Source organism: Phlebotomus papatasi, chromosome 1 (assembly GCF_024763615.1).
Source record: "Phlebotomus papatasi isolate M1 chromosome 1, Ppap_2.1, whole genome shotgun sequence".
NCBI lineage: Eukaryota > Metazoa > Arthropoda > Insecta > Diptera > Psychodidae > Phlebotomus > Phlebotomus papatasi.
The window spans coordinates 110322289-110335629 of NC_077222.1; the positions used below are offsets into that span (position 1 = coordinate 110322289).

Consider the following 13341-nt stretch of genomic DNA (forward strand, 5'->3'; position numbering starts at 1 on the left):
TTATTGACTAAAATCGACTACTTTATTGATCAAAATTGTATTTTTTACAGATCTAAATTGATTTTTTCTTGCTGATTTTAATCGCAACCAAAACAAGGATAAGCGGTGATTTAAATCGCTTTTTCAATTACCCAAAATTGTTTTCTTATGGCTCCGATAAACCTTTTAGATCAAAAAATTTCATAAACTTAAAATTCACATCCTTTTCTTTCTTAAAAGTTTTGCATATGTCTAACCTACTCTTTCGTACTCTTCTTCTTCTTTTAAATATCACACCAAATTAAATTTAGATCAATCGAATTTTGAATCTGAAAGAATGGGATAGATAGGAAAGATATATCCAAATCATTTGAGAAATGAAGGGACGCAAATTTTGATTTCATGAAATTTTACCGATCGAAATCGACTATTTTACTGATCGAAATTGTATTTTTACTTATCAAAATTTTGTTTTCTTGTTGACTAAAATCTATTTTTAATTATTCAGTTAATTTAAATAAATAATTATATTATTTAATTATTATTTTATTAGCTTTCTCTTACTCCATAAATTAGAATTTGACTATTATTATATGGACCAAAATTGTTATATCTATTGACTCAAATTACTTATCCCTGAAAACGTGTTTCCACGATTAAAATTGATTCTTATTCTGAAAAAAAAAACTTTTTGTGCCAGATCAAAATTGTTTTTTTTTTTATTATTGATTAAAATCGATTTTTCACTGACCATAATTAATTTCTTGTTTATCGAAATTCTTAATTCTTACTGATCAAAATTGACTATTTGACTGAACGATATAGCTTCTTTTTACTGATTTTTTAATTGAAAAAAAAAAAAGATATTAAAAGGAAAAAAAAACAGACGGAGCCAGGGATCGAACCTGCGGCACTCCCGTTGAATGTCCTGCGCTGCACCGCTGAGCCATCGCTGCATGCAGTCCTACACGAATTTTCTTTATTATGTGCTGCATAAGGTGTCATTTTCAACATTGGGGAATTTAAAAAAAAAAATTAACCCGATTTCGCACTTTTTGAATATACCACGTTTAATTTGATGCCTTTATGCGTAGTTGAGCAAAGCCCCAGACGAATCTGGAATTGATGACTCGAGTACTTCCCTTGTAAGAGGCGCACAGTTTCAGGGGCAGTTTGATTTTTAAATAAAAATAAATAAAAATTATAAAGGAAGCCTGAGGACCCTGAAGAGAAGTTTCTATGCGCTTGATTTATACTTTGTATTTTCTGTTTTGGACAGATCCTCACGATCATCCTTACACTTGGCCTCCTGGGGATGGCAATCTACGATGTGCTGCTGTCGAGACGCTCAGGAGGTGATCCCACGTTCGTGGCACATCCGCTGCCCGGCGGCGGAACCACATTCAACAATCCAGGCTTCCGGGAGGGCCGACGCACCGGCGGCATCTCCATGACGGACGCCTCGGGGAAGCCATACGGATCGGGATCTCAGGGAAGTGCCACGAACGGGAGCATGCAATCGATGAATACAACACTAACCAGCATGTCCAACGGCTCCACCGTGGACTCTGTCACACGATCTCCCCTGCGGAGTAGTCTAAAGAAGCCCAAGCCCAAGGATGGCCTTGGGATACAGAATCCTGGCTTCTCGGGCTCGGGGCAATCGCCAACAATGGGACGCAATGGTAGCATGAAGAAGGTGCGCATTCAGACACACAGCACAGAGGTCTAGAACATTGTGGCTGTGTCCTGCGTCTTCCACGGGAGCATCAATGCAGAGAATTGAGCAGGATCTCGAGGGAGAGAGAGAGAGACACGAGCGAGACAACTTGTACATACAATTCTATCCTCCTTCATCTCGATGCAACACGATTTAGTGGATTTTTAGGTGGTTACTTCATATCCTCTTTCTCCCGTGCATCCTGCAACCCTCGAAGATCTTCGAGGGCCTTAATTTAGTTTAGACACGAGATATTCTTATTTTTGCTTCTGGGACTTCCTGACCACGCGAATATCCCAGAAGATCCCTGGAATCTCTATAAAATTCCGTCCTTTCTTAGTTGAACTGAGTGCAAACACCTGAATCTCTCTTTCCCCAAAGCCCCTTTACACCCTCCCCCTGCCCCCTCCTTCCCAATTAAAAAACTTAAATCACAAATTCACGGCAATGTTCTTGTGAATTCAACATTTGTATTTGTTGCGTATTTAGTTTTGTAGAACAATATATAAGAGGAAAAAAAAGTAGGAAGAAAATTTGTATGATAGTGGAAGATATTAAAAAAAAGAAAATCTACAAAGGAAAATGACATAAAATGGTTTGAAGTCTGTGATTTCATTATGAATGAATGAAGAGTGAAAAAAAAACAAAATATATGAGATAAAGAATTCTGTACTATGTTATTTCCATGTCTTCATATGTAATTTGAAAGAAGAGAAACAGAATTAAATAAGGAGTAAAAAAAAACACCTAGAACAAATTGTCTTTAGAACTCCAGTTTTATTGAGAAGATTAAGTCACAAATGCTGAGTAGTGAATTGCATAGAGAATGCGTCGTACTTGGATAATTCGTAGAAGAAAAGGAGCTGTGCTTGCAGTTGCGATCAGAAGAATGGTGTCCACTTAGGGACGGCATCTCTCCAGGAATCTGGGATAGAGGCAGACGTCACGGATGTGATAGCGGTTGAGAAGCCAACACATAAACCTCTCCAGGCCTAGGCCGTAGCCTCCGTGAGGCTGAGTGCCGTAGACACGTTGATCCGTGTACCAGTAGTAGGGAGTTGGATCGATCTTCTCCCTTTTATACCCTAAAAAGTCAAAGGTAAAATATAAGCTGGAGAATTGCTCCATTGGCTTATAGTCTTAATTACATATGAGTTGCTCACAAGAATTATACCCTTAAGGTGAAAAATCGTTTACTTATGGGAAAAGAAGAATTATTTTGCTCTTTGTCATGTTTCTCGTGGTTACCATCAACTTTCAAACCTAAATTGAATTTAATTCTCGAATGAATTTCGACACTGTGTAATTTTTTTTTCGAAAAAATGGAATATCTCATTACCCAGACTTCGGATGACCACCAAATTTTCACCAGTTGTAGATCTCGATCCCAAGAACAACATATCTCTCGGAGTAATAAAAGGCTAAGTCAGGTTAACATAGCAAAGACGTTCTCAACAAATCCAATTAATACCAAATCGGTTTATAAATCCATTCTCTAGGACTTTAACTGAGCTTCTTTTCAATTTCTGCTTTTGTGGTTCGGGGTGTAATCTGAGATCGTTAGATCGGACTCAAATTTTGCATGTGCACGTTTTGACACTCAATCACGAATATCATGTGCGCTAAAAATAGTTCTTCGTGGCCATTCCAACTAGGCTACAAACGTTTCTAGCGAAAGAACGAAAAGATATATATAAACAAGCAGTTTTCAAGTCAGATTTATCTTCACATTCCTCTTCCGCCATTTAAAAAAAACCCTAAATTTTGTATTTTCAGTAACTCAGCTCCAATGAAGCGAATCGCGCTCAGATTTTGGTATCCTCGCTAAAACAATGTAAGCTAGGGTAAGGGCTCATAATTTTGGACAGGCTGCTTATAAACATCAATGTACTAAGTTTGAAGTGCGATATTTTCAATACTAATTGACATTTCTTGTTACTCTCTTTTCAGAAGGGTTGTTTAGAAACTTGGCAAGCTATTCATCGTCTTATTTTTACTAAAATTAGTTTTAATACGTTTAAAAATGAATTGATAAGTAGAGGTGACCTTGGCTCTTATTTTGGACAACTTGTTTATTAATTTGTCCAGCTTGGCTGTAAATTTGGACAGCTAATCCGCCTCAATAGGATGCCCATTGATCTTCATTTCATGAAAAAATCTTACAAAGTCCTCTTCCTGTTCATGTAAGGGAACCGTAGAATGTCACAAGAAGCCCGGAAACTTTCCATATCATTCATTAAAGTGAGTTGACTTCGATACTCCAAGTACGCGCGGATTATCGTAATCCTTGGCCTTTCCGGGAGCCTTTCAAGGCTTTTCTCACTACATCTCTTACGTAGAGATGATGCTCCCTAGTTTCTCCAGGCATTTATACAACCTAGTCATCACAAAAGCTAAAACTTCACGAAATTTCGTGAGAAAAACACTTGTCCAAAATAAGGAGTAGCACCTCACTGGTGAACCTCTTAGAAAATTGCCCATTTTTCACACGAAAAATTTGATTCACAAGGCAAATCTCACTTCAGGTCAAATGTACAAATCATCAGTAACGTGAATCAATACAATATTCAATGAATATTTAATAATATCACTCAAAAAAAGCGAAGAAACATTGTTAGTAGTTCACCACAGCTAAATAAGATTGAAGTAAACACGAAGTTCTGTCATATTTCTCGTAAGCAATTGTTCACACTGAATTTTCAACACAAAGCAATTTCAACTCAAATCATATTCAAAATTTAACGTATTTAGTGTCAAAATCTTCCAAAAAGAACAAATATTTAGATAGAATTCATTATTCATCAAATATTGGAATAAAAATCCATAATTTTAATCAATTTATTTTGAGTGTCCAATGTTATCCTCAAAGTGTCCAAAACAAGAAACTGGACAAAATTATGAGCATTTCCCCTACTGGAATTTTTTCTCATCGTAAATTTTTGTACAGTACGAATATTTAGGGAGAACGTCGACTCGATCAGGTTAGAATCCAATTCACAAACTTCCTACTCTATGTAGGATTTCAAACGGTTTGATGTGTATCAATCTCTTAATCCATGTGATATTTTGGTCCCGATCGCACGGATAAGTGATAGTCTACTGTAGCCAATGGATACAGTAGACTCTCTCTCAATTGGACATTTGGGGCAAAGTGTCATCCGGTTTATCGATAGATTTGGGCGTCAAAGCCTTTGTAAATTCCACAAAAAGCGCTCAATTATAAAGAATCACGATAAAATAGGAAGAACTACAGCGCATTTCAGTAAATTACCTTCATAATTAAACGTGAAAATTGTCAAAAAAATTTTCGCCCGATTGAAAAAGAGTCGATTGAGCTCTCGCTCAATTAAGTTTTACTACTAGAGTCTACTGTAGAAAGAGATTGATCAACATAACGAAAAACATATCCTCTAATTGTAATCAAATCTGTGTTTCCATTCGGAAAATTTTTATGTCTATTTGTGCTAAATCTACTGAAACTAAATATCAGATAAATCCACAAAATCTATATTGATTTGGTAAGTTTAATTGAAGGCCCTCAATTCAGTTACAGCAAATCCAAAGTGAAATCCTAGAATTTAATTATGTCCATAATTTTGCCCAAATTCTGTTTTTTATGTCGTGCCCTCAACTTACTATCCAGGAGTGTAAATTAAGAAAAAGTACTTAATATTCTGTAAAATTTCCCTTTAGCTCGTGATACCGGATTGTAAGCTAACTCTTCAACACATTTTTTCCGTACAGAAGTAGGAGTTTAGTAAAGAGAAAAGCCATTCGAAAATCTATTTGAAAAGCCAAAAAAGTGACTTTCTTACTTCTTGATACTTTCGTATAGGAGCAATTTTCGTCAAAAATTGCGTTTTTGATAGAATTTTGAGGTTTTTACCTACAACAGCACAAGCTAATTCTTTAGAAAAATGTTTTTTGACGAAAATTGTTTCCAATGTGTAGAGGCCGTAACGGAGAAATTTCTAAATCCCGATAAATCCGTCCCTAGTCTCACCCAAGCGTAATTTGGCAGTGTAATTAGGAGCTTCTACACACTATAAGGAATTTTCGTCAAAAATTTCTTTTTCAATTGTCTGAACTGCGCTGCAGGTGGAAACGTCAAAATTCTGTCAAAAATGCAATTTTTGACAAAAATGGCACCCAATATGTAGAGGCCTTAATCCAAAGAATATCGAGAATATCAAATTCAGGTGTTTTTTTTTTTATATGTTGATTATTTTAATCAATTAGCCATTATATTTATGATTTTCTCGTCCCAAACACGTCTGGAATTTTTTCAAAGGGACTTCTAAAGTTTGTTCAGCACCAGTTAAAGTTACCCCAATCAGAGTATGCGTCCGGTTCAACAGATCTTAGAGCAATGTCATAATTTCAGGCAAGTAAATGAAAATGTTTACACTCAGTCCCGGGATTATGCACATTTTCGGGACCGAAAAAAACGCGCGAAATGGCATTATGCATCGAGAAAATTTGCATAACCGCAGGGGCTTTCTTTTGAATAAATCGGCCGTAGAACGAATTTCGTGCGGAGTAAAAGTAGTTCAAACAAAAAGAGTCAACTGTTTAAAAGAAATTCATCAACAAACAGTACTCTTTGGCAAGAGTTCTTCAATAAATGGTTAGAATATTTAAAAAATTTACCTTAATAAAAGAAATTAAAGTTTTATTCTAAAAAAGTAGCAAAATGTTTTCAAATGTCCCGCGTCGCAACATAGTATACATTCAGGCGTATTTAAAAAAAAATGAGTTCATAAATTGACTCCCAAGGGTAGGCAAACTTGCATAATTGTATGTGCATAATTTCGTCAGGTGCATAATCCCGAACGACTTAATGCCGGGACGGAGTGTAGTTAAGTCCTTAATTAAATACTTAACAAAAAATCTTTTCAAATCAATCAATTAGGAAGTTAAAAAAAAAAGACCTTAATTAAGTACTTAGTGTAGAGGGGTGCAAAAACCGTTTGAAACCGGACAAACGTTAATCCGGGCACTGTTTAACGCATTTCCAATGCCTTTATTATCGCTGAGGGGAGGGAAAGTAAATACTTTGCGACTTATTGAGGACTTTTCAGTGTATTTTAAGTTCATCTGGCCTTCGTTGGAGGCGCTAAAATCACTTTAAGTGTCCGATTCAATTAACTGAAAGAAAAGTCTTACCTTCGAGAAGTTCCTCGTAGTTATGAATCCTCATGGAGCCTCCGACAATTTCTCCTACGTTCGGCAAGAGGACATCTACACTTTCAGTCAGAGCGGGATCATCCTGACAGCGAGTCATGTAGAAAGACTTGATTTCCGCCGGAAAACGACAGAGCATGATGGGTTCATTGATGGTATCAGTCATTTTCCTTTCTGGCGCTTCGGGAATATCCTCTCCATCCTCGTAGAACGTTCCATCGTCCTTCGTGACATTGTTCTCCTTCAGCCACTTTATGGCATCGCGATAGTTCATCCTCCGGAAAGGTCTCTTGGGCGGCACGAAGCCAGGATTGAGTTCCTCCACGAGATACCCATACGGACTCTTGAGCACCCTGTCCACGACATCACAAACCAGATCCTCCAGACGATCCAGGAGTTCGTCGAAAGTGATGAAAGGACACTCGCCCTCGATGTGACTGTACTCTGCAAGATGCCGACGAGTTCGGCTCTGTTCAGCCCTGTAACTCTGGGCAATGCAGTAGACATCTCCCAGGGCAGGAATGCATGTCTCTAAGTACAGCTGAGAGCTCTGGGTTAAGTAGGCTTCCTCCCCGAAGAAGTCCAACTTGAAGAGAGTTGCTCCACCTTCCACTTGGGTCTGCACCAGAGTCGGCGGAGTCACTTCCGTGTAGCCACGATCGGCATAGTGACTCCGGAATGCCTGGAGCACTACTGATCGCATTTTCAGGATTTTTGATGTGTTCTCTCCGCGAATCATGATGTGTCTGTTGTCCAATTGGACATCCGGATGGGCTTCCTCATTGAGAATCGTATCTGCTCCTCCAGCTGGAGCCAAGCCAACGAGCTCCCAATAATCCACATGGAGCTCGTGGCCTCCAGGAGCCTAATTTTAATTTTTTTTTTTAATTTTTGAAAATATTCCCTTAACCCTTTAAGGACGATTGGAACACCGGTGTCCCATAAAGAAAATAATTTTTCCAGACTACATAAAGTTATTTTCTTCTTATGTCTGTACATAATTTTAAAGTAGAAGGTTGAAGGAATCTAGAATATTTTTTGCAAGTCTCTAGCTATTTGCTATGTAGGGTAGACCGGGGAGATTTGGGATACTTTTTCATGTTTTGATTTTGAGACACTATTCCAAAAAATCACGATAACCGATCATAATTTTATGCGATCTATAGGATACTTATGGGTATTGACTTTATAAAAAGTAGGGGAAGGTTACGCACCTTCGTAACGTCGCAGGTTCGTAAATGTTGATTTTTTTCCAAGTTACTAAATAAATATCATCTATGGTAATATATTCTTATAGCTAATCCCACATCTCACATTTCCGGACAACCTTGGGAGCCTAGGCCTTTTTTGCTGGGTTCTAGAAGCAAACATAAAAAATGGGCCTAAAATCGCAATTCTGATGTGTATTATTTTATGCATTTTTTCACGTTTTAAGAGTCTTTTCGAAGAAAAACAACATTCCAAGTTATAGAAGGTTTATCAGGGTTAATATTTACCGTGAAAATCTTTCGCTAGAAGGGGGTGGAAATGTAGGCGAAGAAAAGTTCACAAAGATTGCCTTAAGTGCAGGTTCGTAAAAATATCAGTCAAAATCATTGACTACCAACTCTGTGAATTCCAGACTGTTTTGGGACACACTGTGCACGACGCTCTGGATATTTTGACCCATCCAGAGATTCCACTGAACAAGTTGACAAGAAAATTGTGATATTACAACGATTACAACATTTTTCAAGAAAATCTCGAAGAAAAACACGCACTTCCATAGCAAAGTGAGACTTCATCAGATGTTTTTGTTTCGCTTCTGTCAAATCGAACATTAAGCCTAAATCTGCTTATGGTAGATGTGATTATTTCATTGTCCATACGCTGCGTTTTATGCATTTTTCATACAATTTGCTTTGTTTTCAAGCGGAGTTTTTTCTCATATAACTTTAAATTAATCACTGGTAATTCTAAGAATCACTGATATTCAAAAAATGTTCTGTAAGACTGATTCGAAGTATTAGAGAAATTACGAGGATTACAATAGGTGTGATTGCTTCTTTCTGATTTGTGCAGTGATGAAACTAGACTGCTTATGGTAGATGTGATTCTTTTGTTGCCACTTCGATGTATTTCGAGTATTTTTTATAAAATTTTCCTTGTTTTAAAGTGAAACTTTCCACATTTCATTTTAAATTGATGGCTGGTCATTTTTTAAATTAGTTGTGTCCGAAATATGTTCTGTAAGACTGTTTGGAAGTGTCAGAGAAAATCCGAGGATTACAATAGGTGTAATTATAAGAGAATCACATCTAACCGAGCTCTGAACTGACTGTCAGAATGCAGGGAAAACATGGTTTTCCGATTGCAAAAAACATGTGTAAGAAAAATAGCTTAAAATTGATCTTTTAATGCGTGATACCTTCTACAAACAGTGAAAAGAAGTAGATGAAAGTTCCATCTAAGTAGTGATGCCCAAATTTTTGTTTCCGGTGTAACGTTTCCGGGGAAAATGAGGCCTACAGGGGTTGGAAGAAATGGTACGAAGCATTCCGGTACCGGATACATTCGTAAAAAATGCTACTACATTTTCATTTTCCTGTAGAGGAAAATCCAAAGACTTCCAGGAATTTTGTGAAGCAGAATTATGAACCCAATAAGTGAGAGATTTTTTTGACATAGTGATATAATTGATTAGGTTTGTGTGGCATTCAGTAAAAAATCTTAAATCTTGGATTACTTTTTTAGTACGAAGGTTCAAAACCTTCCCCTATATCGCTGATATAAAATACAAAGAGGAAAAGTGAGACGTCAAAATATACGATTTTTATCAATTTTTAAAAAAATGTTCATAGAATTAAAACAAAAAAAAAACAGAAGGTATCCATTCTTTTAGTCAAGATACATCTTAATATTGCCTACGATACAGTAATGGTTAAATCCTATTTATTTCAAAAATTGAAAAAATCGCCTTGTCCCACACTACCCCTGTCCCAAATCTCCCCGGTCTCCCCTAGTAAATATTTAAGCTCAAAAATGGCGAATTTTTATATTCTCAAATTCATAATTTATTTTATTTATTTTTTATACTTCCAATGTTTTTTAAGCAAAACCCTTTTAGCAATAAAAACTACAATACTCATACGTAATATTTTTCATTAAAGCGAAAAATATTATTCATTGATATTGTCAGAAAAATTACTTAAATTTTTGGGCTATTTTTGTCTCTATCGTTCATAGAAGCACAAAATACACCGAATCAGAATTCGTTGGACTTTCCAAGGTTATATGTAAGACTTATCATTCATTATGTTTCCCAGTTTAATTTTTATTCTTGATTTTCAGTCCGTAAAAAGTGTCTCGTCGTTAAAGGGTTAAAATGCCTAACAAATTAGCCAATTGTTTGCCAACTGTTTACACATGGTCAGCCGGGTAATTGCATCAAAAATATTTTACATGCAGCATATGCTTCATGCTTCATGAATCACAGGCTTTTGATGAAGAATTTCAGCAGAAAATCGTGAAAATCTGATGGAAGACTTACCGTTTTCCCCTCTGGAACAGATTTCAGTGTCCCGAAGAGTTGGACAGCGGATTCCGTGGACAGAAGAAGAGCATCATAGGTCTGACAGAGGAGATCCGTGAGGACGCACTGCAGGAATCCCGTGCCATCTCTCAGCGTAATGAACATCAGACCCTTTCCCTGACGTCTCAATCGATGAACCCATCCATAAATCCTAACCCTCTGATCCCGGAATGGCTTGCCCTCGACAATCTTCACCCTCTTGGCCTCTGGCCACGAGGGATCCTGCTCAATCTTTATCTTCTTGGCTTCTTCGAGGTTCTGCTCCCGCTTTTTGGCATCCTCCTCTTCTCTTTTGTTCTTCTCGGCACTCTTGTAACTCTCCCTGACCTGCAATCCCGTCCAAATATTGCATCAGCCTGATGCACTTTCCACTGTCCACACTCAAAGGGAACTCACCCAAATCTTCTGGATCTTCTTCAGCTGCGACTTAGCGGCTGGCTCAAAGGGTCCAGCTGCCTCATCTTTAGCATCGACATAAATTACCGGGAAGGGCTCTTTCCCAGCATGCCTCATTGCCCTCAAGATTGTCTTGAAAGGCTTCCCCTCGCTCCCATCGCCTGCCTCGTCATCTCCCCGCTTCTCAGAGGTGTAGATCTCACCTGAAAGAGTGCCAGGATAAATTTCTGAACCCGCCTTTCTCATATTTTCCAAAAAAACAACAAATTGATGAGGTTATTTCTTGTCAGGAAGAGAATTCCGGCATTGCATCACATTTTCAACTCACCAATCGCTAATTTTTCCATTTCCTTCTCTGGCATTTCCACCGGTTAATCACAGAGACACTTGAGAATCACTTTTCACTGGAAACTTCACAATTTTCCCGTCTTTTCCACGTTTCCTGACCAACTTTTCTGTCTACTTGCCAACACAAGACTGCAATTTTTTTGTTCGTTTTGATTTTAGTTCCGGAACCCATCACATGAAGCGCTGATGCGAGCGCGGGAAATTTAATTTAACGACTTTTTTTTCAAATAAACCGGTAGTGGAACAAGCGGAACAAGTATCAAGGACTGGACTACTAGGGCTACTTGGTCATTAAGGACTTCCGCAATTGTTTTTTTTTACCAAAGGAATAGAACTATCGATTTGTAATGTTCTGAGTTTTGTAGGGGAATTCTGCACCAGGTTGTCGTATGAGAAAATCTCCATAATAAATTCTGGAGTAGGACAACATTAAAACCCAGTGAGCATCTAATAATGACCACTGTAAACAGATCTGTGAAGCTCTCAGTAACTGATATGAGTCGGATTTTAAACTAGTTCCTCCGAATTTACCACATAAAAAATTTTAAATTTGTCATATGACATTGTCATAGTGTTACAGACAGAATTCCCCTACTAACCTGACAACAATCCCTCCAAAAAAGGGATATTTCGTTCCTGGATATGTTTAGTCTGTTTAGTAGTAAAGGTGAAAGATGCTCATTTCTCCGGCAGCTTCCCAGCTTTACTGCACATGACGATTTTGGGAGATCTTCCACTGCACTGCACTGCTTAGGAACAGTCTTAGAAAAACTTCAAAAATAAGTCCCTGGCGAGAATTCACTGAGAGAGTAACTGGGCCCCAGATAAGGATAAGAGCGTTTGAATCATTCCTTTTTAGGAAATCACACCCAGAACTGTACCTTGGTGAACACCATCCCAAGAAGCAAAATAGCTGCCTTATAGAACCAAGTATTAGACACGTCTTTTAGTGCACTTTTAAAAGACTTAGAGTGAGAATTTTCTGTTGAAATTCCTATAGAAGCTCTTAAGATCCTTAACAGTGCGCCACTTTACTTACAGTAATCTCAGTGATAGAACCAAGAGCGTTATAAGCAAATAAAAAGATTTTTGGTTCTATAATGCCTTACTTAGGGAATTCTACAAGACTATATTAAGAAAAAATTGCTTCTTGGGATGCTCCAAGGCTTTAAAATAACTCATGGTGCCATTTACACGTACAGACTGTGTACTGCCAGAGAGATAGGACTTAAAAATATCAAACCCGATTATATTAATTCCTAGCGGCGAAAATATCATCAACAACTTAGAATGGTTAACCGTATCAAAAGCCTTTGTAAGGTCAAGAAAAAACACACAAACGCAATTGCCTTCATTAGCGCTATTACTAATTTCTGCAACTAGTGTCGTTATCGCATCTTCCGTGCATTTCCCAACAGTGAAACCATATTGGTCTGTACTAAGGGGTTACTCAAGATCGAAAATTTGTGTCCATATTCCATTTATTCCATGTGATTCTAATGATTCCAAGTGTGTGATTCTGTTAATAATTCAATTCAGTATTCCGTGATGTTCAATTATTTTTGAAGTTTATCGCGGAAAAATCTACTGACGGATATATGGGGTAGCAAAGAGGCAAATTGACGGGGTTCTTACCCCAAAGGTGCCCGCCTGAACCGTTCTTTTAAGGGTTTTGCATTTGTACCATTTGTACGCTTAATTTTATCCACTCGGACATCTTTAATATTGTTTGTTTTAAAGTTAGAATTTACTATTCTATTCTAATATATTAAACGTTGAAAAATTAAACATTAAAAATTAAGAACTATAAAAACTTAAAAGTATAAAACTGTATAAAGTCTTCGTGCCTCGTTGTGCTGGGATCGCGGAACCATATTCTGCATTGCTCCCTCTTCATTGAAGGAGTAATTCTCTGGAACGAACTTATTATTATTATTAATCGAGTCGAGGCATAAAAATACTTATACATGTCTTGCCCAGAAACGGGCCACGTCAATAGCGGCTGAATTAGCCGTCATCAAATGGACGGCTTATGGTACCGGGAGCATGGTAAGGAACCTCCACGCGTATTTAGAGCTAATATTTAGAACTAAATCGGTGCTCCTGGACAATCCTTTGCGATTGACTAATCCTTCCACCACGA

General features: G+C 37.6%; 2 protein-coding genes across 2 annotated transcripts in view; one reads left to right on the forward strand and one right to left on the reverse strand.

Moving 5' to 3' along the window:
* Positions 1–2456, forward strand: part of LOC129799258 (uncharacterized) — a 55229-nt gene extending 52773 nt beyond the window's left edge. The window contains exon 6 of the mRNA XM_055842983.1: positions 1259–2456. Coding sequence (XP_055698958.1) covers positions 1259–1711 — 453 coding nt within the window. The 3' untranslated portion in view covers positions 1712–2456. The remainder of the gene's footprint in view (positions 1–1258) is intronic.
* Positions 2457–11373, reverse strand: LOC129799257 (asparagine--tRNA ligase, cytoplasmic). Its single transcript, XM_055842982.1, has 5 exons — positions 11179–11373; positions 10851–11053; positions 10413–10781; positions 6866–7748; positions 2457–2784 (listed from the first exon to the last, which is right to left on the reverse strand). The coding sequence occupies exons 1-5, from the start codon at positions 11210–11212 to the stop codon at positions 2600–2602; spliced, it is 1674 nt and encodes a 557-aa protein (XP_055698957.1). The 5' UTR covers positions 11213–11373; the 3' UTR covers positions 2457–2599.
* Positions 11374–13341: the final 1968 nt, after the last annotated feature.

What these genes read in the sequence shown, in the direction of transcription:
- LOC129799257 (XM_055842982.1), bottom strand. Translation starts at nt 11,212, where the DNA reads ATGCCAGAGAAGGAAATGGAAAAATTAGCGATTG. An exon ending in AGAAGATCCAGAAGATTTGG is followed by an intron (nt 10,782 to 10,850) that starts GTGAGTTCCCTT and finishes ACGGGATTGCAG; the next exon opens with GTCAGGGAGAGTTACAAGAG. An exon ending in CTACGAGGAACTTCTCGAAG is followed by an intron (nt 2,785 to 6,865) that starts GTAAGACTTTTC and finishes TTGACTTTTTAG; the next exon opens with GGTATAAAAGGGAGAAGATC.